We start from the raw sequence: 27,051 nt of genomic DNA, 5'->3' as shown, positions 1-27,051 counted from the left end.
AAGCAAGGTCAGGTAAAGCAGGTTGTCCTGTCAGGTTTTAAATATCAAGTTTCTTGTACTGGGAAGCCTCGTACTCCAGACGTGCTGAGTAAAAAGGAAGGATCATCTTGCTTGACCTGCTGGCAGTGCTCTTCCCAAGGCAGCCCTGGGTGCTGTTGGCCTTCTGTGCTGCACGGACACATTGCTGACTCATGTTCAGCTTGGTATCAACCAGCCCCCCCCCAGGTCCTTCTCTGCAAAGCTCTTCCCAGTCTGTGGGACACAAACAAAGCCCAGGTGCAGGGTTGTGGATTTCTCTTTGCTTGCCTTCAACCTGGGGAAGGCCCATTCCTCCAGCCTCTCAACGACAGCATCACTGGGCAGTCTACCAACCACTCCTCCACGTTTCCTATCATCTTCAAACCTGCTAAATGTGCACTCTGCTGCATCACTGATACAATTTCATGAAGATATTAAACATTATTGACCTCATATCAACCCCTCTGACACACAGCCTGAACTCCTCCATCTCATGGTTACTGCAGCCAAGGATGCTACTGATCTTCACAATACCCATTAGTTCTTCAAGCATCAAGTCTAGCAGATCATCTGTCTTTGTTGGCTCCTTGATCACCAGTGAGACAACCAGGAAGAGTTCTGAGATGACTGGCAAGCCCAGAAAGATGAAGGCTCATTCCTGAGGAAGTACCTCAACATCCATGCTGGTCATTCCAACCAGCTCTTCCACAGAAACACCCCTTTTCCCAGCTATCCTTATGAAACACCTGTACCTGGAAATACAAACAGATGTGGAAAACAGCTGCTTCTGTCCAGTTTTAAATCACCATTTTGACTGGAAGTGGTGTGTGAAGATGCCAAAGAGCATGGAAAATGTTGGCTGGGGAACTTCCTTGCATCTAGAGGTAAGAACTTACTAGGAAATGAACCTTCCCAGTTCCAGCACAGCCACAGAGGGCAGGTCAGCACTGGAGTGGAAAAGCTATCCTCCTCCATGGCCAGGAGGCCACCCAAACTGGAGCAGTGATGTGCTGGGGGCAGTGGCTGCAGCAGATGAAGTAGAGCTCAAGAGAATTTCTAGGAAATGAACTGACCTCCACAAGAAGCAGGACAAGAAGCTCCTCTTGGCTCTCTACAAATGCCTTGGTTCTCAATGCAGTGGTTGCTTCTCATTTGCCTTTGCTGAAAGGCAGTAGAATGGCAGTGGCAGACACAGCTCCTGCTCCTTCTGCTCCCTGCCCTGGCCAAAAATTTCTCACCACTGTTTCATCCCCTCACCCTTCTGTTCTCAGAAGGAAGAAGCCTCCTCCCAAGCACATCTCACATCAAACTCATTTCTTTGGTAAAGAACTCTCAAATTGTTTGTAATATTCTACCTTTCCCTGCAGAGTTAAGAAACACGTGGCTTTATTGCAACAAAACAGAGAATGCCAGAGTCACAAATAAACTGAGTTATGTATGATCTTCCTTCTACTCACATACTCCATCCGTCATGATTGCTGGATCTTCATCCAGAACAAATGGCTGTTCAGTCGGGTAACAGACATTTTGACACAGGTTATTCTTTGTGAAGCCTTTTTGAACAGCTTCATTCATTGTATTGTGAAAATCCATATCAAAATGTTTTATATATTTGGCTAAGACACTCACAGAAATGCCTGCCAGTTCACAGGAACAGGTCACAACTATTATGGCAGTGCTGTGATATCACTTATTACCACCAGCATTTATCCCTGAGCTGTACATGGAGCTGTAAGGAGTGTGTGCTCTGGAGAGCACCTGGCACAGGGGAGTGTGAATCCAGGACACAGCTTCTAAGACAAAAGAAGTACAAATAATACTGGATATCTGATTAATAAGAGAAAAGCACCTGTGAATCTCTGCTCTTTGTCATGTAAATTTTATACTTTATGAACTGTATCACTGTGCCAACACATCTACTTATTGCAGTTTACTCAAACATAATTAAGAAGACATAGAAAGGTTATATTTTGAAATTTTATTGAAGTAAGAATGATACTGAAGAAATCAGATGGTTGTGTGTGACAATAGCATGCCTTGGTAATTACAGAAAAGATGGTGTGAACTAAACATGCTTTAAACACACTAAAATGACTCCTTCCACTCCAACAGCCATGTAGACACAACTGTTTTCCAAGCACAACTTAAAGAAGCTTTAGGGCTACTCTAAGCTATGCCTTGGTTTTGGCATCTTCAGACCTGGTGGGTCTGACCTGTCCAACAGAAGAACATGGGATCTGTGTGTGCTCCTCCATTCACCTCCACAACACGCTCTGCTCAAAGAAAGCTTCTGGATGCTCTGAAGGCCTTGAAGAAGGGATGATGCTGTTCTGTGGAATCCTGGAGTTCAGTGGAAAACAGCTTCTTTACCTAGAAAGGAAGAAAATATGTGTTAAAAAGAAATACAGGTGTCATTTTGTTCAGAAGCAATTATTGTTTTAAGTGTAGCAATGAACATGATGCATCCTAAGGAATTAATGAAAACTCTGAAGAGTGACTGAACAGCTTCACTGGAGAAAGAAGGAGTGATAACCTGCAGTCTTAACAGCAATTGTACCACAGCCACATTAAACCATCTCCACGAGACCAAGTGACTGCAGAAGGTCAAAGAACTGCATTATGTTACCAACCATCATGAAAGACAATTTGCCTTATTGTCCTCAAAAGGCCAAGTGCAAACCAGGGTGGTAGCTGTGCTATACACCTCACTAATGGTGCAGGCTGTGCTTTCTCTGACGTGCACAGATGGCACCATGGGGACAATCTCCTGCAGAAACTCAGAGCAAAAATATAAACTAATTGTCTGGAATGGTGAGGCCAAAACTGGCAGAGTGGGCAGCCAGAGAGAGGGGCGGTCGTGACACTTCAGCTGGCTCAGCAGCCTGACAGTCAGTGGAACATGAGTGTTCTGCTGAAAAATTTACCCTTATCTTTCACAAGTGTGGGTTGCAATTCCCTAAATGATTCCATATCAAAGAACTACTAAGCCCAAAATGAAAATTTCTATTTGCCTATACTAGTATAGAATTTGGTAAACCCGATGTTAAAGCAGCAAACACATGAAAAAAACTCATAAAAACATGAAAAATGTAAATATAACTTTCATTCCATCAGTCTTGAAAAGAAGCTATTGTTTATATTTTAAAAGTATTTAAATACAGCAGGGTCTACAGACAGAATTCAGTTTTAACCCAGCTGTGGAACAACTGGAAGGTAACTAAAAAATCTCAGGTCCTGGTACAGGCGGTGTGAATACAAACCAGTTTGTGCTATTTGGGATTCTTTCCTACCAATCAGTTTGAAATGATATTTAACTCCTGGTGCTGGCAACAGAGAAAGTACTGCTCTGGAAGCTGTGAGAGCAGCCCTGTGCCACAAAGAGGGTGTTCTCTACCTAGGACAGGAGGTTTTCTGTCTTTGTCCTCCCCTGACATGGAAGGTTCCTGATGGGGCTGTAAAGACTGAGCAGGACTGAGACATGAGAGAGAGGGGCTGTAAGAGACCTCCCCCTCAAAGTGGTATTCTGGGTGGATCTGGGCAGAGAAGTCAAACTGTCTTCAAATCCTGAGCTCTTCTTCAGAAACAGGAGAGAAGAGAAAAGGTAATTTAAACAACTCCCAAGTTTGCTGCTCGTGTGTGTCAAAATCCAGAGTTCTGGGTGTCACTTCCCTGCTGATGCTACAATCCACCTCTGCCTGCAATGACCAGCAAACTTTTTTCAATGATTCATCTCTTTTTCTTTTTTTTCTCCTTCCTGAAGGCCTGTTATTTTACTCCTCCTCCCTTCAGCAAGTGGAAGGCAGTTTACTAAAGACACTGATGCATTTTGGCTTGTTTCACATCATGTGTTTCTGCTTTATAAAGAAAAGTGGCAAAAAGAGACTTTTTGGCTCACCTTGATTCTCGTGACCTGTTTTTTTCACAGTTAGGGGTGTTTTTTTCTTTCTTTTTAAGGGAATGACACATCATTTTGATCCTTTCTGACTCCTTCCTATGAATCCCAGAGTATCTCGTTCTGTGTGGAAAGAAGGAAAATACCTTGATTATACAAAAATCAATAGGATTCCAAATACTTATATAAATATATTCATACTTTGTGTATTGAACAACTACTGACATGAAATGGGTAATATTTTTTTTATAGAACATTGTGAATATCAGGTGTATTTACAAGTACACTGCTTTGAAAGTGGAATTTGCAGATGACTCTTTCAGCTATAATCAATAACTAGCACTGTCAAACTGCCAAGCTTTAAAATCCAGCCTGCACTAGCACAGCACTATTGTAAAGCCATTTCTGTGTTTGTAAAATGACAGCAAACACACCAAAAGAAAGCACTACTTACAGAGATGCTGTCCAGGGGTGAAGAGGAGGAAGGTGAAGTCAGGAATCTTCGCCGTGTGCTGATGGGCTTCCTCTCCTCACCTTTGGGTTGACATGACAGGGCTATAATCTCAAACTTGCTGATTTAAGCTGCCTGATTTGATTTCTTTTTGCTGTGGCTGCCTCTCTTGAAACCATGTGTCTGTGTGTTTGCTCAAACTGGGTTCAGCATTAGCAAATGATTTAAGAGAACTCCGGCTCATGGGGTCAAGTCTCTCTAAGCAGTCACAGGATAGAACCAGTGATAAGCAGCTATGACCTGGAGACTAAACACTGAACTGGTCTTCACTGAACAGAGTACTGAGCAACAGCATGACCTGGTGATGTATCATAAAAAAGGCTCGAGAGAATAAATTGAAATTTTAATACAATTTATGCCCCACTTGACTTCCAACATCCCTATGAAAGTCTTTCAGATAACGTCTTCTGCATTAAAGGACACACGAGTAACTTCAAGGCAGTTCTGTTTTTCACTCTGAAAAATGCTGATGCTCGTTTTCAACAACAGTGTCAGAAGCCTGAAAAACAATGATGGATTCAAAATGTCATTTGTTAGAACAAAACTCTTTAGATGTGGAGATGTTCTGCACCTGAGAAATCAGAGAAAGAAAATTAAAAATGTATTTAACAGCCAAACAGCACAGAGATTATATGGGTTCTGTGTCGTGATTTATTCATTATATTGATATTATTGATATTGGTATTGTTTTAAAGGTTGTCTTTGCTGGCCTCAGTATTTCCATAGAAAATGAATATGAGAAAAAGTGGTTAAATAAGAAAGAAATGAGGCAGAAAGCAAAGCAAAAGGCAGAAGAAACAAGAATTAATCAAAGAGAAAAGGTTACCAAATTCTGGCAACATGCTGGGTGAAGGTACAGGGGTTAAGGGAAGCTGCATTTCCTCCCAGCAAGCAGGCACTGCACCCGGACAAGTAGGTAAGGGGAGTGCAAGCAGATAATAGAGAATCAACCTGGAAAAGTGGATACCAACACTAATCTCAAAGAAAAAAAGAAAGCAATAGCTGGATACTTTGCATTCCTCTTAGCTCCCTCCCTCCACACAAAACAACACAATTGTAATTAAACAAATCAAACAGGATAAAGAATGTTTGGCCAGCAATGTTTCCAAAGTGACTGGAAACACCTGGAATTCTTTGATAACAAAGAACTATTTGACCGGGGGGGGGGGGGGAACCAACTTACTTACACATCCCCCTTAATATTAGGGAATCTGTTAGATATCCTAACATATGTTCCATGTTTATAGGATTAATCTAGTGAGTGCTCACAGAAACCTTGTACATTTGGGACTTAAAAAAAAAAAATGTAACAAGCAGAGGGGTTTCAAAAGGATCAAACATCTGGCAAAAAATACTTTTTATGCACCCATAAGCATCACCAGTCCTCCCTCATGAAAGATCTCAATATTAAAAGATTTCTGGTTTTAGAAGGGTGACAGAAGAAGAGAATTTTATGAGCTGAATACCTTGTTATGGCTCAGAGTTGCCACGAGAAGTAACTGCAGTTTGGTCCTAAGTTCTAGGAACTAAAATTCTGTCTGTTTGGCAACACTAAAGAATTATGGAAAAATGTAGATTGAAAGGCATGGCTGGAAGCCACCAAGTTTACCTCTCTGCTTCAAGCAGGGCTAATCTCAAAACTACATCAGGTTGCTCAGGACACTCCAAAAGGATGGAGTGCCCACATCCTCTGCAGGTGCAGCCTCTGGGTTGTACCACTGTGCTGGTGAAGAAGGTTTTACCTTATGCCCAGGTGGGGTTTTCCTTGTTGCAGCTTGTGCCCGTTGCCTTTTGTTCCCTTCTCTGTTCACCTCCAAGAAGAGTGTGGGCTCTGTCCTCTCCATAAGTTATGATCTCCTCATGTGGAAGACTGCTACAGACGCTTCCTCACCATCCTCCTCCTCCTCACTAGGCTGAACAAGCCCACTGTCCCTGGTTTCCTCTTGCTCTGATCCTTTATCACCTCAGTGTTCCTGCACTGGACTCTTCCCAGTTTGCTGACACCCTTCATGCACTGGGGACCCCAAACCCCACACTCCATTCCCAAAACATTACTTGTTTCAACTTGCACTAATGGTAAATGTGAAGAAGGCTTTGCAAAAAGATTCAGCTATGGAACAATAAAAGCTTTCTGGATTAAAACAGTGACAAAGAGCGAGGGGGGGAAGGCAAGGAGAATGGAAGGCAGAGGTTTGAAGAAATAAAACTCTGCCCAGAATGCAGACATACAATAGTTCTGCTGTGGTTTTATGATCAAGATGTGCATCCTCAAGCTAAAGGACAGCAGCCCTTTTTCCTGCCCCAGCCACCCATCTATACCTACTCTTTCATTTGGGCTCAAGAGGTGAGGCAGCTCTAAGGCAAACCAGACCAGGAGAAAGGCAGAAAAAGACAAACACCATTTGGCTACATACATTCCCTTATCTGGTTCACACTGAGGCCACTTCAACCCTCCCTTGGTTCAAAAGGGAAGAAACAGTAAGAGGTGGTGGGAAAACCATGACAGTGATGGGAGGAAGCACGTGCAAAACGCCCTGTGTGGAATTCAAACCGAGTGGAGACCTAAAGCACCTCCGTGGAGACCCAGAGCACGAGTCTGCGGTTCCAGCAGCTGAGAATGAAAAGCATGGTACTTGAATTCTGTTTCTCATTTGAGGTCAAATTATTTAGGGCTTTGAAAGACACTCATCCCTCCATGATCCAGGAATCTGAACAGGGAAAGCCTATTCCTTGGGACAGTCTGGAGAACAGCCTGTTCTAGCTAGATACGGTCCATAAAATATAAGGATATTGCTCAGTAACTGCATTTGTACAGAAGAAACCTTCCATACTGTATCTCTAATGTCTTCTGAGGTATTCAAGATGGGTGAGGAGAGGTACATACTCAGAAGTGACAGTAAAGGCAACAAGTATCAGAAGCACAGGACATCCTCCCTAAGGCACCCAAGATGGACCAAAGGGACAAAGCCACAGGTCAGAGGTCTAATGGTACAGACCACAAGCACAGGAGCTGCTGTGGCAGAAAATCCGTAGGTGCCTGGGCAATTTTAAGAACTTTGTATTCATGGCAAGAACAAAAAGAGTACCAGGACATCCAGGTTCAAGCTCAAATTAATTTGGTCCATCAGATTTGTAAAAAGAACAGCCCAAGCTGTTACAGGAGAGTGGCTCTCTCAAAGCTTGGCTAAATGCCTGTGCTTGTGCAACTGAACTCCACTGCAAATGTAGAGGTGAGAGACAGGATCCCATCTTTAGGAACAGGGATACAAATGTCCCAAGAATCAAGAAAATTTGTGATATTAATAGTGCCAGGACAGAAAACAGTAGATAGATCTCCAGTGAAGACACTACTTTGAACACTAACCAGCAGATTAAACGTCAGCTGTAAGCTACACATGCCCCTCCTCCCAACAGGTACTACAGGCTGTCAGTAAACTCCAAAATTAGCCACCCTAATCAAAGTTTTCTCACTGAAATCCTTGCTGAACATTCCCATTAGTAACCTCAGACAGTATTTGGCTGTTCTGAAAGCCTGCTCAGGTTCCTGAACATATGCCATGTCCAGATGGTGGATTCAGGAGCGCTTGCTCTGTTGTTCAGGTAGATGTCCACTGGAACAATGCTAGTGAAGGAATCACAGAGAGAAAGCTTCCAGTTCCTCTCCTTGGTGACTGACAGAACCTTCCCAGAAGGTGGTTCAGGCCCTTTTCCTCCAGAACTTCTGCATGATTTAGCACTGAATGTGACCCATGAGGTCCCATCTCCCGCACCGGTGCTGGCAGCGTCCTGTACACAGGGCACATTTTTTGGCTGCTTTCCTTCAGAAATCCTGAATAGGAAGCTTTCCAGAGAAGCTTCTGCAGGAAGACACTGGGATCTATGGGGGACACATTTGTTTTTTGACTGTAAGATTTGTTCACTTGCTGCAAGCAAAGCTCAGCATTTCTTGCCAACATCTAGAAAACCATCAGAGTGCTCATCCTACATTCACAGACAGAACCTGGTACAGGTGTGAAGCTGTGCAGTGGAAGAGAGGTACTGAAAGGTGAGTCCTGAGTTACACTCAGGTGAAGCTGAGTTACACTACAATTGCTACAGAAATAACTTGTCAGCTGGGGGGTTATTCCAAGAAGAAGCTGCCCTTGGGCACACTCCCACCTACAATGCTACACAAGCAGATGATAGAGAGGGTATTAGGGACTCTGGGCATGCTGAAAGAAATAAAGTCTGGTCATCTTCATATCTCAGTTCTTACCTTGCTTTGATATTAAAAAATTTCTTTAATATACCCATAGGGGGTTGCAAACACCACAGATTTAGTGGTATAGTGTTGACTACACATGTAACAGCAATGGTTTTTTACTTTTAAAATACCATGAAGAAGATTTGCCTGGGATTATTACTGATACTATTTATAATATTAAACTGGAGATTAAAATTTACTTCCTGTAATTAACCTGGATTAAACTAATGTTCGTGTTGTCAGAGGTGTGTAAGAGCTGTCATGTGTAACGTGGATAGTTAAACTTTCTGTCATTCTGGATTCCTTTTCAGCTTGTTTTTGGAGACACATACATATCTAATTATTATTTTCATATAAAGGCTAGGAAATACTTGATTTGGCCAGTTAATGAATTTCATGCATCACCTCTATGCTTTAGCCAGGTTAGATGAGACACCGAGGTGCCAAGGGAGAGAGATCCCCTGCATGATCCCCTGTGTGGTTGTGTAGATGATTTATCTCTAAATGTAAAACCACCCTTCTTCTCTTTTTCAGTTGCATCTTGTTTGCCATATCACTTCTCTGATTTGCCTTTATCCCTTCAAATTCCGATTTCCTGCTTCCTGCTTCTAGCTGCTCCCATCGACACTATCATCTGAAAACAAATGAATTCTGTATCCCATGAGCCCAGTTAGTAAGGGCTGCTCCAGGACTTCAACTTCCCACCTGGTTTTGCCCATCCTCATCATAAGATTATCTAAATTAATCTTCCACAGCTTGCTTCTGAGAATGCCAGAGGAGGCAGCTCCAAGTGTTGGTGCATGTGTCCTTGTTACCATGGGCTCCAAAAGACAACCCACAGCATCAGAGCCAGTATAATTATAATAATCATTCTAAGGGACATGGTAATGGCCATGCTGTCCACAAGGGCAAAATCAGTATAATAATGACCATGCAAAATGATAATAAGTATATAAATCCCAACTAATGATCCACTAAGTGGGTTGATAAAATTGCCAGTGAACCCCAGTGGATTACCAGGAGGCATCTTTACAAGACAGAAGCTTTCAGGATACACCACATGCTCCACATATAAATCCTCTGGTTTGCTTGCACAGAAAGATCTGTTCAAATCATTCTTACTTTTCCTGACTGGATGAGATTTCATGTGAAACATTTCACTTTTATCTAGTCTTCACTTGCACTGTCAGTGAAGACTCCAAAGCAGCTCTTCTGTGGAGTGACAGCTTCATCCAAACACGGATGGACAAACTCTGCAGGTGCCACAACACAGTGTAACAAATGCAGACCAACAAAAGCAAAGCTTCTGTTTGAAGTGGTTTGTAACAAAACTGTATGGATAAAGAGATCAGCTAAATATTGTGAAGGACCTACAGCACCAGTTTCAGCATCCTGCTCTGCAAACAGGAGATTTACCCTCACAATTGTGAGGCCAAGAGACCTACAAGGTAGGTTGCTCAAATTATCCTTTCAACTAATTCTTGTCAGGAATGGAACCTTTTAAACAGTGATATTTTGTGGGTTGGTGTAAAGATACTATTGTCACTTCAATCTTAAGATTTCTATAACCATTGAACAGATACTGAATGGCCAAAACAGTTCCTCTTTAGCATGTGAATAAATGAGATCTACTAGTGACCTATTGGTAGGGGTTTCTCATTCTTTCACCAAGAGACTTCTTCAGTTCCAGACAGATCAACCCCACTGCCCCAAAACACATATCAGAAGGACAAGTAAGACCCTGTTTAAGGAAATACTTTCTATTAAACAGACAATATTGTCCCCACTAATACCTTATTTTCAATGAAAAAAAGCAGTGAACTGAGCAGGAAATCTCTGACCAAGAAGAAACTTTTTAAGCCCTGCTAACAGCATTTCAAATAAAAACATCAGAGGTGGGAAACCGAAGCTACCTACACTTCCAATGACAAGGAATAGTGCAACAGAGGGAAACCCCTCCCTAGAGAGGCCTGGGTCACCCAGTGAGGAGGCAGGACAGCTTCACATTTCCACACAAAGGCTAAGAATGCAGGCAATTTCCTCACCAGTTCCTCACACAACACATCTATAATGCTCCAACTACAGCCTTGCCCCTGTCATCCTCAACACACCAAATTCCCCTCCTACAATCAGCACGTCCCCCAGGTGGAGGGGACAAATATGACCCCATTCTCAAAATCCTTGCTGGTGACTGTCTAAGAGTCCCTGCAGTCTATACAGCACAGTTATCTGAAAACAAATACACAAATGACATCCTCTGGAACGGAAATCTCACACTCAAGAGTGCACCAGCCCCCTCAAATACCAATTCATGCATTTTGAGGACACCACTCATGACAGTCACTCAGCACATCAGAGAAATAAATCATGTTTTTGAAAGAGCCACATGGATAAGAATAGCAAAAGAAATAGCTTTCATAAAAAGACAGACTCTCTACTCATTGTATGCATTGCTCTCAAACACCATCCTAAAAACTATACTCAAAAAAATCCTCAAAAAAGTGATCATGTAATCTAGTGATGTTAGCACATCCTACCCAGCCATTAAAAACTTCCCCAGGACCATCCCTCCCAGTCTTTAAGCCGCCTCTCAACCTTGCTAAGTTTATCCCAGATGGAAGCCTTTTGTGCAGCAAATGAGAATAGAAAAAACAACTACAACTTGTCAAAACCTTCCCTTCCACCTTCCTGTAAGGACCTTCTCTCCCAGACACCAGCACTGCCAGGTCTCACACTTGGGCTTACCTGGGAAGTCATATCCAGCACAAGGGCCTCACCCCACACCCCATAGCTGACCTCAAATAACTACTAAACACAGACTGAACTGGCACAGACCACTGACACAGCACAAACACACTCTGCTGCTGCAAAAGCAGCTCTCACAAGGTCTCTGTCACTCCTGATCCCGGAGGGAAACCTATGAACTTCCCTTCAGCCCCAAACCCAGGAATAAAAATTCCTAACATTTCAGGACAGCAAGACTGCTTCTCTGTCACACTATAACCTCCCACGCTCTCCACACTCTCCCCCTCCCCATCCCACAGGCTATAACTCTCTCTTTCTCAGCCTACATCTCATCTAGTCATTTAAACATGCCAGGAGACATTACTTCTCTCTAATTTCTGCTTTCCTACCAATTAGCATTCCCACACTGAACCTGACAGCTCCACTTCCTGTCAAAGATGATCTGAGGGATTTTCTCAATTTGCAATCCATTCTTAAAGCAAGCTGCCACTTTTAGGGCAGGCCTGAAGGTGTCTGTGTGCCTGAAAGCTTTTCTTCCTTTCAAACTACACTGTTTGGCCAAATGCAAGACATCACCTCTGCACATGTCCTTAGACATCATGGGCACAATAACACTACTATGTTTTTATACAGTTTAAAAATCAAGTCAATATTTACAGTCCAAGTAAACTTCCAGTCCTCATCATATCCTTAAACATGACGTTGAATCCCTACAGGCTGAAAGACAAGTTGTTCTCTCCAAATCGCTGTGACTGTGGAAACTGGAGAGAAATTTTATGAAGCCACTGTGAAATTCTGGTTTTGAACTTAAAACTTCCTACAAGTCATCACTATCCTCAATCAAAGGTTTGAAAATAGAACAGAAAGTGCTCATTGCCATTAGAGAGTAAGATAATGTTAGAAAGAAGCAGGAACTCTTCATGCTTAATGAGATAAAAACTGCTGTCCCAATCATCAGTCTTCCTTAACTAATCAGCCAGCCCCAACCTCTGACAGGAGAAGGAATCCCAGACGGAGAAAACAAGTATGGATCAAAACAACTTGACATTCGAATGTCTTCACTCCCAATTTTCTATTCACCGTTACGAATAACTCTGATTGCCCTTGGTAGGTATTCTGTGAGATACCATTCCAACACTCTTCTGTTCACCTTCTCCCTCCCAGAGCTGTTTTTGCAGCAACTAAGGCCCAAAAATCTTGAGAGATGTAAAAGCAGACACACTCCTCAAATTCAGACCCATGCACAGCCAAACTAATACAAACCAATGACATTATTTTCCCACTTAAGATAGAAAACATGTTTTAGAAAACATCTGAACCGTTGCACGGGAGGCAAAAGCTCCACTAAACAAATACTTCCTAGTTGAAAGCTTGTCAGTGAGTCTGCATCCAACTTATCCTTGCTGTGAAAGATGACCTGCACTCTTACCATCGTGATTAGAATTTCCCAGGGTCCACGGCTCATCTGAGTCGAAGTGAGTGTCTCCTCCAATCCCTGGTCCAGGAAAGTAAGCGTGAGCCAGGAATCCACCTTCTCCATCAAACGGAGAACTGTCTCCATGGAAACCAGAAGCAAAAAATATCATAATATCTGCCTCCTTTCTGTCATTTTTAATTTCATGGTAAGGAACCTCTTCAAAGGTAAGCGGTGTCACCCTCTGCCAAACATCAAAGGCCTGACGGATGGCTCTCCTTGTATCAATCTCGCCAACCTTGGGGGTGTAGTTGTGTACGCTGTAAAACAAGAAAGAAGGGACATTTAAATTTGCAGAATACACCAGAGACTTATTACCAATATACAGCCACAGAGTTTCCCTTTCCAAAGGGTCTTTATTTTTTCCAGGCAGTACTTTGTGCACACAAAGTTTTGCTGTTACAAAGAAAGTTACCAACAAAACTACAGACCTGATCTGAGGTCTACATTTATTAATAAAAATCTTCCTAATGCCTTGGTTGATTTTCTGTTACTTCCTAAAAACCTGACAACCTTTCCAATCTGGGTGTAGGCAGCTGAGTAATTTAGTTTAAAAATGTAAATTACTTCAGATTTTGTCTGAAGTTATCATGCATAAAAAAAGGAATCCAGTACATGAAAAAAACTGACCACTAAAATTCTTTTTGAGAAACAAACCTTTCAGTAAATTATGCTTACATGAGCTGCTTCATTCTCAGGACTACTCAATATATTTTAGAGCTCACAGGAGTGATGGACCTGCCAGTTTTGTGCAGCTCAGTCCATGACAGGTGATGATACAGAGTTTGGGGAGGGTAAGGGGCATTTAAGTGCACATAAATTTCCCATAATTATAAACTTTAGTTTAAAAAACACTGTTCATGGGGGATTTTGTGTCTGTGCATGTAATAGACTAATGATCTATTAAATTTGGCTTGGGGAATATGAAATATCTGTGTCATGGAAACAATTTTCAGTCTTTGATGGAGCTGGCTCAATTTAATACAATGACTGACAGATGAAAGACACTGTAACACATTCGGTGGTGAATCAAGACTCCCCTGACTTAAATGCACACTATGAATACTGAAATTGGAAAGCTAAACAACAACTGGTTTGACGGAGGCAGCAGTGGAGGCATCTGCCAATCTGCTTCCCGTGGTTATGCATATGTTTAAGGCATGTTTTATTTATGTGATTCTATACAAGTTTTCCCTAAGGTCCAGAAAAGGTTAGATAGAAGCAGGATCTGATTCTCACGCCTTCACAAACAGAGGGTGTCCCTTTACAATTTGAGTTAAAGGAATAATTATTGGTGGAACAAGTCCCTCCTCCCGGTCTCTGCAGTTCTTCACTCTTACTTGGAGAATCCTCCTCCTCCTCCTTTCTCAGAATTCTTGGCAGAAGCAACAGAGAGCACCAGTCCCTGATTCCTTCCATTTACACCATCATATCTCTTCCTACACATTCTGGCACCTTCCCCATGCTGGTCACTCACATTTCTATCTCTCCATCACAGACTTTCTTTCTGTCTTAGTCTTGCTCACCTATATCACAGAATATTCTGAGTTGGAAGGGACCCACAAATCACATCTTCTCCTTAATAATTTTCACTCCTTTGCAAACCTCTTTCCCCGTCCAAAAAATTTAAAAGGCTGTAATTTCAACTGGAACGAGGGGGGGTTAATTTTAATTTTAAGTGACATTCTTATTGTCAGAAACTTCCATTTGCATCATTCAGCAACTGTCTTTCAAAAGCTCACCCCAGTGTATCTCCTAGGCAGGCCTAAGCCTGGACAAAAGCAAGAGCTCTATTTCAGCAGAAGAAGTAAAACCTCTGCAAAAATACATATTCAGTAAAAAGTTGCAAATCAGTAGAAGAAGGAAGCACCTCGACTTCAGACGACGTTCTTTCTGCTTTAATGGTTTGTTAGAGATCACACATTATCTAAAGGCTAGAGCTTTAGATTTCAAATGGAACAGAAAGGGGCTGACTAAGATTTTCCTGCCAAAATTACACAATTGGTGGCTGGGATTTAAGTGCCTTCACTGATTAGTTATTTTCTAATTGATAAGAGACTCTTCAGTTACTCCAGTGCCCTGACAGTATTCCCCCACACCATGTTCTGAGAATGAATGCCTTAACCAGGCATCACAGGCAGGATCCTGTTTTAATTTAAAAGTACTTACAAAATTTGCATCCCAAACAAGTACAGACCACTTTTTCCCCACCAGAAAAGGGGCAGGGAGGGGGCTGTACCTGTAGGTTATATGCTTCTGTCTCCACTTCTGGCCGGTGAGTGCATAGCGCTTTTTCCTCCGGCTGTGGCGTAGGTGGGGATGGTCTGGAACTCCACATCGAGGCTTCTTCATCCACCTGGAAGGGAAGGGAAAAATGGCAAGCTAGCAAAGAATCCAGAAAACAGATTCCAAAGAACTCAGGGGGTGACCGGAAGACCTCTGAGGGTTGGCCAATGCAGACCCCAAGAAGGGCTCAGTCCTCCCTCTCTCAGGTTTACCCTCCTTGCACAGAGCTGTGCACCCCGTCTCTGCTGGCAATCAACACCTCAGCAAACCAAAAAGACTTCATTTTTCCTTTTGGAATCACAGATACCAGATCATGTAAACTCTATGCTTGACAAGAGCTTAATGATGAGAATGCCACAAGAGACAAAATCACAGGTGTGTGTGCACTGGAATCAAACTCACCCACCACCTACTTGATCCACTCTCCATTTGCTGAAGTGTTCCCATGCCAGGGAAAATAAATCCAGTTCCTAACTCACTAGATAAAACTGAGCAAGTGCAAACACGACCCTCACAGACAGTGACTGAGGCTCTAACGACCAGAACAGATCACTCCAGTGTCTGGGTCACACACACTAAATTCCATGAGGTCCTTCCCATAACCCCTGACCCCTGATGTCACTCATGACATAGGAAACTCTTGCCTCCATGGCCAGGTGAGCTGGAAGAGCAAAGGATGTTGTCCCTTGCACAGGGATCCAGGCACTATGATCAGAGAAGTCCAGTCTCCTTCTCTAACTCCTTTACCTCCAGCCTTGACAGATCTTTTGCTTATTTCTTGCATCAGCTTCGGGGTGGTCAAACATGGGCACAGGTTGCCCAGAGAAGTGGCAGAGTCTCCATCCTTGGAGATATTCAAAATCCAACTGGACATGGTCCTGGACAACCTGTTCTAACTGTCCCTGTTTGAGCAAGGGCTTGGAGTAGACGGTCTCAAGAAGTTCCTTCCAACATAAATGATTCTCAGACAAGGAGAAACAGACTGTTCCTCAAAATAGTGACCCACTTGCTGGTGTGGGCACACTCCAGAGAAGTCAGAAGTGGCTCACAGAGGAACAGATCTGCCCATCACTGCATGTGGCTGCTGGGGAAAAAGGAGACAAGGACAGAAAGAGAGGAGCAACAGGTACTGGTCTCCAAAGGTCCCCAGCCACATGCTTCAGGATTTCACAGTACAGCCCAGGACAGCAGAGCAGAGCCCAGGAATAACATGGCCACAGCCTCCCAGGCAGACTGGCACTGCCCTCAGCCACTGGAACTCTTCAGGCATTTGATCCACTTACTCTGATGGCAAAGACAAGTGTCCCCTGTGACACAAAGCCCTTAAGAACAGACCGCAGGACGTGCCACTGCCTCGTCACCCATGAGAAGAACATCATAGCCAACTCTGGCCCATTTCTCAAACAAGACACCACATTCTCTCCCTCCTCCCCAGTAAGGCCACACCCCTGGTCACCTGGGGGACAACTTTTGGCCTCCAAATGCAGACATTCCTCCATCAAGTACAGCCAGCACACGGCAAGTAGTCCACACGCTTGTGCCCAAACAAAGTACAGCTTATCCATTAAAAAATATTAGCCCCACACCTTCAGGAAGGGAGCATTTCCCATCACCAGTAGAAGGTTTACAAGACTTCTTTCCAGGACACCCTTTAAATTAAAGCCAAGCAGACAGACACTCGTACAGCCCCACCAGAACATTCTTCCACAGCACACACACATACAGAGCCCAGCCCAGGCAGTCACACAGCTGCCCTTTCCTGATTCCACTTCCTATATGTACCAACTCTGGGGGCTTACAAATTTCAGTGCAGTCATCTGTCATCTTCTCCCCACCAAAAACAGAGCAAATGAGAGTTGTTATACATATTGCACTGTACCTGACAAGAACCCAAGCTGTGCATATAAAGCTGGCACAGATCTTCCCCACTTACATCACCTTACATTTATCAGCACTGTATGTCTTTCAGAAATCCCAGCAACCTGTAGAAATCAGATCTGTCTTGCCCACACAACTGCTGCCACCTTCAAAGAAAAGCAGTACATCTAAGATTTGCTTTTAGAAAAGCCATATCAATTCAACCTCAACACGCTGTATTTTTCCAAGCGCCCTTTATTTGTGTTGTTTTGCATTGCTTCAAGCACTTTGCTGGAGAGATCTCAGGCTTACCTGTCACCTGTATTCTCCTAGATATTTCCTGAATTTTGTTGGGTTTTTTTAAAACTCCAGTCATATGATATGGCACCATGTTTTTAGCATAACCTTACACAAGCCATAGTGTGAACTCAGTTTTCACCTCTTGAGCTTCATGAGAACTCCAGTACTCTGAACATCAGGCATCAGCAGGCCCTGACTACAGTCAGAAAATTACCTTCTGTTTTATCTTCACTGGTATTATCTAGAAGACAAAAAATTAACAGAGGAGAGCTACCAAACCAACATGGATGTGTAGAGAAATCACAAGAGCAGTGCTGGCTATGCTGACACACCAGCAGTACCTCACACCTCAGCATCTGGAGGATCATCGACTGCCCCTTCCCAACACCTGAAAGAAAGTTAATTCTTTCCATAACAGCATATTCTCTACCCCTGTGCCAGCTCCAGGTACAGGCACAGGGCACGGGGCTGTTCCAGAGGAAGCTGCAACAACACCACCCAGGGCATTAAAGGCCTCTTGAGCCAAAGCTTCCAAAGCAGAGCTGCTGAAAGACTCATGATGCCCATGGCTGCCTAACTCCTCTTTCAACCCCGTTTTACTTGGCCCCTCTCTGAACCCCCATATTCTACCACAGTTTGTTCCAGAGCTCAGATACAGCCTTGAAGAAACCAAGTAACAAAGCCCAGGTAACCTGGTCAGAGCTCAGCAGTACCCAAGCTGTCAACTGCCTGAGCTAACGTCAAGCTGAGAATGTTTATCTGGATCGGTTCCCTGACTCAGCTTACTTCCCAAACATATGGGCCCTGGTCTAATCACATGGGCCAGGGTACAAATGCAGCCATCTCTGCTCTTCTCAGCAGGGCAGGCCTATGGCAAAATAATCACAAAGCTGAAGCTTGCTGCTGTTGATCATCTGTAGCTGAGCTTTATGACAGTCATTCTCTACTGAGCAGTTTGGAGAACCCTTTCTGTGTTCCAGGGGAAATCATCACATCACAAACAACAACAAAAGGCAATTACTTGAAGCAAGATTCAGATACTTATGGCTGCTTCCCCCTCCTTGTGTTTTGAAATGGGAACACCAGTAACACTGGATCATCAAAATTTATACTTGGCACTGTTTAGGCATAGACTACTGCATTCCTCCAGCTGCTTGGCATCAGAAAACAGGCAATTTCCCAAAGTACTGACATCCAGTTCTTGTCCTGATACAGCTGCTTGCCCCAGTTCAGGCTCCAAGCCCTCCACAAGACTCTCCTAAACAGAGGAAGCTGTCACTCTCAATCACCTGCTCTGGATCTGGTGCAAGTGCCATCCTTAAACAGCTGTGGTGCACCTCGAGGTGAGGGACCTACACAACAGGCTCAGGACAAAGCACAAGACACTCCCAACACACATAACACTATTCCTTGGTTCTCTTCAGAGCCATGGGATTGATCATGACAAACACAGCAGACACCACTTTGGTTTGGCACTACGTGCCTTCTCTCCACATGTTCCCAGGACTTTATCCTCGCCCAGCTGCTCTGCAAAACTACAGTTCACCTCACCAGCTGCAGGCAGACACAGTGTTTGCTGAGGGTCTGAGGAGGCTGGTTTATGAATTCTCTCCTGCTTTCCTTACAGGAAAGCTACATATCATTGACATGCTACCTCAAGATAGATCCTCTGCTGAATGGACCCTGACTCAACCTTCCTTTTGGGTACCAAAAAGCATCACCAATGGTGGTGTTCCTTCCCATCTCCCACAGGCAGCACCTGCAAGGTGGCTTTCACACACTTGGGCATCAATCTTGTAGGAAAAAACAAGCTCAGGATTTGGGGACATGTGGAGATGAAAAACTTTAGATTTCTATAGTAAGTGTAAACAGAATATACAGAATTTGTTGCCTAACAAAGAAACCACAGAAAATAATAACTCTGCACTCTGATTCTTAAAGTCACTTTAAAGGGACAGAACTTATGACACTGATGGAAGTGACAGAAAAATTCACAGCTGCAATCTTAAAACTCATAACACAGACTGAAATAACAGCTTAGCAAATGCCTGAGTAATTCCGAGCCCCGGGGGCAGCCTGCCTTGTCAGCTCTTTTCTTTCTGCCCAGCTTCCACAACCAGGTCTGAGGAAGTGACAGCCCAACACAGCCCAGCCAGATGCCCCCCCAGTTCAAAATACAGGCTAACAGCAATCAGGACCTCTTTTTCTGTTCATGCAGTTTCTAGGCAGGTACTGCTGCTCCACCTGCCATGCAACAGATGGACCAACTGACTCAGGGCAGATGGAGGCAGAGCAACCCAACATGCCTGCAAAGCACACCAGGGTTTGGCTGCAGCTGAAGTCTCAAGCCTTTGGAGACTCAAGTTTCAGAAGAGAGAACCATCTGGGTTTTTCACCCATCAGCCTTTGGGTGTTCATGCATCAGTCAACCCCTGCCCATACACAGAACCTCTAAAATGTGGGCAACACCTTCCTTTCCTCCAGAAAAACTTTCATTAACTAAAGCAGGGACTCTCATGTGCAATTTGCTCCCTTCCCTCATTACCCACAAGGAAGCAGAAGCAGCTCCCAACCTTTCCAAACTAGAACCCCCAATGTTATAGCCCCTTCTTCCCCCATCCCCTTCAAACTCATGAGCATCCCAGCTGCAAACTTCTACACACACAAGGCACACACACAGCCTTGCTCAATGGCTTCAGCATTCACCTACAAACTTATTAATGGCAAAGAGATCTCAGACGGAAAATCCCCACCTTTAAAAAGCATTTCATTTCCATCTCATTTGAAAAGCAAACAGGATTTTCTCTATCCCTCAATGGAGAACAAGGGGCTTTTCCTGTGAGCTAAAAGAAGAAATGTTATGTTCACTGGAGAGGCACTCCCAGCCCAGGATGAGCCCCTCCTGCTCAATCCACTAATTTCTTCTGTTTCTCCCTCTTCTTGCAGCTTGGAAGGCTTACAACCAAACCCCTTTGTACTTCACACCAGTTGGTTACTTTGTGCCCCCTTCTTTTGCGCCCCACGTCCCTTTTGCCAGCACAGTGCCCGAACAGGAGAGATGAAGAACCAGGCAGAGCCTGCTCTAAAAGGGTCTGCTAATGTAATAAGGTCAAGGGACAGTAGCAGGGCCTAAGCAAGTTCCATTATTTGGGCTTTCTCCTTTCGCTCAGCATTGGATGCTTTTTTCCCCAGAAAGCAGCAGTAAGACCTTCTCTGCAATCTGCTTTAGTCAACAGATGCTGCCCTAATCCAGACCAACAGCAGACAGATCCAGGCACTACAGACAAGGCAATCAGACAATGAGCCACTTCCACACCACCCTTTGCAGCACAGACTGAAGAGCAGACTACAGAACACAGTCCCTGCAGCCTGGGTGATTTACACTCACACTTCTGAGCTATCAAAACACCACCAAAATACAGCTGTATGGTCAACATACAGCAGAGAACACTGAAAGTCCAACAAATGGCAACTGTGGACAGCTAAGTAGCTCTGACCATCATCATCAGACTACAACAGCTATGGATCTCCATAAACAGCATCTGTGGACATACACAAATCCAATTAATTAAGAAACACATTAGAAGCCGTTTCTGGAGCCAGAATTTTAACCTAAATCCAGACAGAGATGGAAATAAATGAAACCCTTGATGTTCTCCACTTTGAGAAGCTCACAGGATTCATGCTTTGCTTGTGCACCAGTGGATCTGTGTTCAAAGAACAACATTAATTAGAGCTTCTCCTCACACTCACAAACAGTACTGTTGGCAAAAAGTGGAATTGCCCACATTTTTTTGTTAGAGACACCTTTTCACAATCAAGACTTCTCTGGCTCAGTGAGTCAAATCTGTCCCTTTGGAGGGCTTCTTGCTCCTGGAATAATCATGCAGGTAATATGACTGCATTAAGAAAGGGAAAGACAAAAGTAGCCACTGTTAATCTTACTCAATAGTTGTCTCGTCCAAAACTCCTGTCACTGGGATTCCATAAAACTGTTGCATAGTGGCAACTGCAGACTGCACAGCTTTTCCCGACTGCAAGGCAGACATTTGGCTGTCAGATGGAAGTAAGTAGCCATACGTTTTTAACCAACCCTGAAAAAGAAAGAAACAGATGGTAAGATGCCACAGTAAGTTTTCAACTTAACAGTTCAGAACATTTCCTCAAAAGAAAAAAAGTGACAAACTAGCCAAAAAAATTCAGCCATCTCTCTTTTTTTGGTTAGGTCTGGTAATATCATCTGATCCCTATGAAGGGTTGAAGATCCAGTTTAATATCACCTGTCCTGGTAGGGCAAGGCAGACCTGCCAGTTAAAAATGGTCATCATCCCTATTGAGTAACTGGGGCAGACTTAAGACTTTGGAGCACCAGAAATGCCCAAGAAGTTCTGTTCTGGTTCCAGGGACTTCCTGTGCACCCTGACCCCTTGCCAGCTTGAGATTTCTCAGTCCCCACAGAAGCAAGATCCCAAGAACCCACTGCCCACGACCCCTCCTATCTGTGGACCATCATTCCAAGAAAACAGTTTAACAGCCTGGGCAATCCCTGGAAACAAAAGTTCAACTTGCAATGAGCACAGGAATTATTCTTAAAAAAAAATCCAACAAACAACAAGAACAAAAACCTCCAAAACCAAAATAAAACAACAGCAAAAAAAAAAACCCACACAGAGAAAACTCAACAACAAAAAACCTACACAAAGTTTGCAGAGATTCTGGTTCGATGGGTGTTTCCTCTACCAATAGGTGATACCAGCAAACTGTCAGAACAGGAAAACAGCCACCTCTCCTCAAGGAGTTTTGTCCCTTTTCCCTGCCTCCCCCCTAAAATGCAGCCTTAGATAAAACCCTGTGTCAAACTTGTCAAAATGCTAAGCACAGCATTTTCAAAAACATGCTTCAGGATTTTTCTTCCCTCCCCTTTCTTCCCCTCCCTCACTTGGATGGTAGCAGAAAACAGAATATTAGTTCACCATTAGGTGCAAATGCCATTCAAACTCAAACAAAAACTTGTTCTCAGAAACTTTTCACCATAACTTTTCAAGGACCCCCCACAGTGCTTTTGTCTTCTAGCCAATACCCCAGCCCTTCAATTCAATACTTGGACCGGGATTATTATGAGACCAACATACATCCCCTAAGCTTTTTCCAGCCACGAGGACAATCCATCTGACCCACAGGACAGTTCTCACCACACGAATGCTGATGAATCACCTGCATGCACTGCTCTCCCACTGGCAGCCTGATCACTCAGAGCAGGGGTGAGAGGAGAGCCTTGTCTTCCCTCAGTGTAACACAGCAGCGGGAAGGGGGCTCAGGTCAGGAAGAGCACAAGTGGGAGAACAAAACAGCCTTGCTTCCAAAGCAGGAGAAAATCACAGAATGGGTTGGCAGGGACCTTAAAGCCCATCCAGTGCCACCCCCTGCCATGGGCAGGGACACCTTCCACTAGCCCAGGCTAGTGGAAGCCCCATCCAACCTGGCCTTGGACACTTCCAGGGATGGGGCAGCCACAGCTTCTCTGGGCAACCTGTGCCAGGGCCTCCCCACCCTTACAGGGAAGAATTTCTTCCTAATATCCAAGCTAAACCTATTCTCTTTTCAGCTTAAAGCCATTCCCCCTTGTCCTGTATCTCCACCCCTTATCCCAAGTCCCTCTCCAGCTCTCCTGGAGCCCCTTTAGGCACTGGAAGGGGCTCTCGGGTCTCCCTGGAGCCTTCTCTTCTCCAAGTGACCACCCCCAGCTCTCCCAGTCTGTCTCCAGAGCAGAGGAGCTCCAGCCCTTGGAGCATCTCCGTGGCCTCCTCTGGACTCGCTCCAGCAGGTGCCCACCTTTCTCGTGCTGGGGCCCCAGAGCTGGGTGCTGTGCTCCAGGTGGGGAAGGGAAGCGGAGCCACAGCCCCTGGGCTGGGCATGGCAAAGTTCACCGAGCAAATGGACACACAGCGCTATTCAACACGGACACTACCAAGGGCTCAAGACAAAGCCGAGGGACAAAACTGCTCCTAGACCGGACATCTGCTACCTCTGCCTCGGCCTCTGACAAACATAACACGCCGCAACACTTCGGTCTGACCAAAATTAGCTGCCCTTGGGCAGCGACCAAAACAGCTCCGCGGGGGCTCCCCTCTGACATCCCCTTCCCTGCCCGCCGCACTCGGAGGCGGCAGCGGGAACGGGGCACCCACCACACGGCTCAGACACCTCGGGAAGCTCCCGGCGGACACCGAGGCTCAGGCTCACCCAGGAGGGGCACGGCTGCTTGTCCGGCCGCTCCCCGACCCGCCGAGCGCGGCCGGAGGAGCCGCGCCCGCACCCCCGAGCGCAGCCCGGCCCGGCGGGAGATGCTGGAAGGCTCCCGGCGGGCACCAGCGTCCGGGCACGGAGCCGCTGCCCTCCCGGCTTCCCTGCGCACCCCCGGGGCACCCCCGCCCGGCCCCGCTCCCGCACGTACCCGGCCGGTGCTGGTGTCGGCGGCGGCGCGGAGCAGCGCGCACAGCAGCGGGAGCAGCGAGCCCAGCGCCCGCCGCGCCCAGCGCGCCATGGCCCCGCGGCGGCCCCGCAGCCACCCCGGCGGGGCCCGGGGCGACCCCGGCGGGGCTGGAACCCGGGGCGGCACCGGCGGCGCTCGGCCGGGCTCGGCAGCGCTCCGGCCCCCGGCGCCGCGGCTGCGGCTGCGCGGCTGCCCGGAAGGGGAAGGGGAAGGGGAAAGGGAAGGCGGGCGGTGGGATCTGCCGCTTCCTTCCCCGGACCGGGGTTGCCCGACGGCCGGGGTTGCCCGGGGTTGCCCGACCGGCCGTGCCCGGCCGGCGTGTGGGAAAACGGGGAAGACATAAAAATTTTCTTAAGGAAAGCTGTTCTTTGGTGTTTGATCTTCGTGAGCGGAGAGGAAGGAATGCCGGCTGCTGGGCGCCTGCAGCAGAGAGGCTGGAGGGGCACTGAGCCCTGCGACACGGGGAATGAGGGACATGTGCAGGAATTTATTGGCTCCAACCTCTGGAAGGCCTTTCCATCTGAACTGCTGTGGATCAGAGGCAGTGGGCGGCAGATCAAGCTAAGCCTCGATCTCCCCCACTCTCTCCAGACCTGTTTCCCAGGACATTTCCAGCCCTTCAGGATCGGCAGGACTCGCCCCCACCCCTGCACAGCCAGCCCCCCTCTTTCCGAGGCTCCAGGAGTCCTTCCCTCCTGCCTGGCCAAACCAGAGTTTCCTCCTGTTCCCTGCCCACACGGTCAGCACGCAGGGAGGGAATGCAGGGCCTGGGGGCTTCTCCAGCTCCCAGCCATCCCTCTTGGTAAGGAAACTTCCCTGCGTGCAGGAGGCCCTCTGGCAGTCACACTTCCACCACCCGAGACTGTCACTGCTGGAACCAAAGCCTCGTCACAGGGGCTCCAGCGAGCCCAAGGGTCCCTGCTTGACTCCCCACGCCCCCCAACTCACACAGTCAGACCACGTTTCCATACCAGTTCAACCCCAGGTTTCCCATAGCAGACACTCAGATGTCTCGTTCCACAAAGCCATTTATTCACAGCACAGGAACAGAAACAGCTTGAGCTGGTGTCTCTGAGCACGGACCTTGAACCCCTGGGGCTTTCACAGTCCAAGCACACAAAGTCTTAGCTCTCCCTCCCGAGTCTCCAGTTCCTGCCCCATCTCTGAGTGTCCGATTCCCTCGCCGTGCCACAGGTCCCCGTGCCTCGAGGTCCTGCCACCCAAAGCTCAACCTGCAGCTCCTGCTGCAGCTGCACCCCGAGCTCCCTCACCAAATGTATTCCTCAACATCTGTGCTTTCCAGCTGCAACTGCACACACTTGCCCTCCCGGGAGCACATACTTGAGCTGATGGAGCTCCCTTAGCACTGCCTGAGGGTGTAGATGTGGCCCTTGTGGCTGAGCGCTCAGCACAGCAGAGGGAATTTGGGGCGCAGCTGGTGCTGCTCCTCCACTTGCTGAACAGGAGAAGAGCTGCAGCTGGAGCATGTGCCAGAAACTGCTTTGGAAGGAGAGGAGCACCATCCCTGGGCTGTGCCTCTCGCTGTTTCTCAAGACACCTGTGGTGATTGTTGCACAGCCAACAGATTGCTGTGCCTGTCTCTTGCCTTTGTTTGACGAGCAAATCACCAAATCCAGCCAAAAAGGGGTAGGAAGTGAGAGCAGCAGAAACGAGGGCAGGGGAGACTAGGAAGGCAGCAGAGAGGTGTCTGGGCTGAGGGGGAGCCTGAGTAAAGGGGAGGGCAGGGATTTCCCTCAGCCTCTGTTTCTCTTCTGTTTCTCAAGATGTGAATCAGGAATTAGATGTTGACAGGGATGGGCCAAATATCCAGTTTGGTGCAATTGCCTGAGTTGCAGCTGCTTGGCCATGACAGGGAAGAAGGTCTAAAAAAAGAAAAGGCAAAGTGAAACCCAACCAGGCATCTTTGGCGTGGCAGTTCCTTGCATTTCTTCCTTTGGTGAGGACACCTGCTTTGCCTCCCAGACTGGCAGAACAGAGCAGGGGCCTGGGGACATGAGCTCTCTCAGCTGGGTCACACATAATGGGAGGCCCACAGGGGCCTCCAGGGGGTCCCCACCCACGGGTTTGGTGGACACTTTCTGTGTGACAGGATGTCATCACAGTGGTGTGACAATGCAGTGATGTGACATCACTATGATCTCACAATGCCCCATGGGCCAGTTAAGCCACTCACTGGGACACCAGCTATTGTTCCTCTGGAGCACAAGGAGCTAGTGCAGGATCACAGCACCACAAGAGCTCTTGGAAGGACCCGTGGAGCACTATCTCATTGCTGGTGTCCTGCCAAAAGGCAGAGGCACTGCTGAGTGTATTGGGATATAGTGGGAAAAAGGGTGTAATAAGGGGACATAGCAGGGAGGGCAGCACCATCCTCGAACAGGATTTCAAAAGGCCTGTCACAAACCCACCCACATCCTGAGGTGGAAAGAAAAGCTGTGCTGCTGTGGGGGCCCTCCTCTCTGTGGACCCACAGTTTTCCCAACAGCCCGTCCCTCTGGCAGGTCTGCCTGGGTGTCTGTGTTTTCCCAGCTCAGCCTCAGAATATCCCCTGTGAAAAGGGGATACCACTGAAATGGATTCTGACCTGCTGAACCTCCCAATTGGGGTCAAGATCCCTGTGAAGCCTGGAACCAAGCCTGTCTTCTGCAGGGGAAAGGTGGGGGAAAAGGTAAAGCAAGTAGAAAGAGGTAGATCAGCTCTCCTCTTTGGTGGAGTCCCCATCAAGTTCCTGTGGCCATCTGCTCTGCAGCAGGAGCTGCAGCCCTTCAGTCGGACAGGGCTGGGCAGTGGAGGGAAGATCCAAGCTCCCTGGAACCCGGAGAAAAAGGACTTGTCAGTTCTCTGCACTGGTTTCTGGCACCTTTTCACAAGTACCAAGTGGCATCTCTTTGCTACTCTCTTCTGCCTCCTTTGTACTCTGGAAAATCTCTCTTACAGCTTCACCAGCCATTTCCTTATTTCACCCTGGATGATCCCTACAGCCACCACCTCACTATAGACTACAACTGCCTGCATGACCCCCACCTGCGGGACTACCATAAACGTAAGGATGTCCTGAAGTTGCTGAGGAGACGGGGCTTTGTCACCAGTGATGACAAGGTAGATTTGGACACCAGGCTGATCAAGCAGGTTCCCAGAGCACTTGCTGCAGCCGCCTGCTGTGGGCAGAGGGCAGGGCTGTGGGCTGGTTTCCCTGGGAGCAGAAATGGTG

At 46.4% G+C, this 27,051-nt stretch overlaps 2 protein-coding genes across 3 annotated transcripts in view; one reads left to right on the top strand and one right to left on the bottom strand.

The window, feature by feature from the left end:
- The window catches only part of MMP24 (matrix metallopeptidase 24), a 48,433-nt gene extending 22,464 nt beyond the window's left edge, over nucleotides 1–25,969 (bottom strand). The window contains exons 1-4 of one of the 2 annotated variants that reach the window (XM_017836483.1): nucleotides 24,791–25,969; nucleotides 21,272–21,420; nucleotides 15,123–15,239; nucleotides 12,839–13,143 (exon numbers count right to left, since the gene is read on the bottom strand). In XM_017836483.1, the coding sequence (XP_017691972.1) occupies nucleotides 12,839–13,143; nucleotides 15,123–15,239; nucleotides 21,272–21,375 (526 nt within the window). In that variant the 5' untranslated portion in view covers nucleotides 21,376–21,420; nucleotides 24,791–25,969. Of the gene's footprint in view, nucleotides 1–12,838; nucleotides 13,144–15,122; nucleotides 15,240–21,271; nucleotides 21,421–23,780; nucleotides 23,838–24,790 lie in introns of those variants that run through there. The other variant, XM_017836484.1, reaches the window with a different exon arrangement.
- A 57-nt stretch (nucleotides 25,970–26,026) lies between these two features.
- Nucleotides 26,027–27,051, top strand: part of LOC108508012 — a 3,176-nt gene continuing 2,151 nt past the window's right edge. The window contains exons 1-2 of the mRNA XM_017836485.1: nucleotides 26,027–26,508; nucleotides 26,778–26,939. Of these exons, the coding sequence (XP_017691974.1) occupies nucleotides 26,413–26,508; nucleotides 26,778–26,939 (258 nt within the window). The 5' untranslated portion in view covers nucleotides 26,027–26,412. The remainder of the gene's footprint in view (nucleotides 26,509–26,777; nucleotides 26,940–27,051) is intronic.

The sequence above is a fragment of the Lepidothrix coronata genome, unplaced genomic scaffold, assembly GCF_001604755.1.
Source record: "Lepidothrix coronata isolate B3197 unplaced genomic scaffold, Lepidothrix_coronata-1.0 Scaffold278, whole genome shotgun sequence".
Classification (NCBI taxonomy): domain Eukaryota; kingdom Metazoa; phylum Chordata; class Aves; order Passeriformes; family Pipridae; genus Lepidothrix; species Lepidothrix coronata.
Note: the sequence above shows the minus strand (reverse complement) of the source record. Positions and strands in the feature narration are given on the sequence as shown.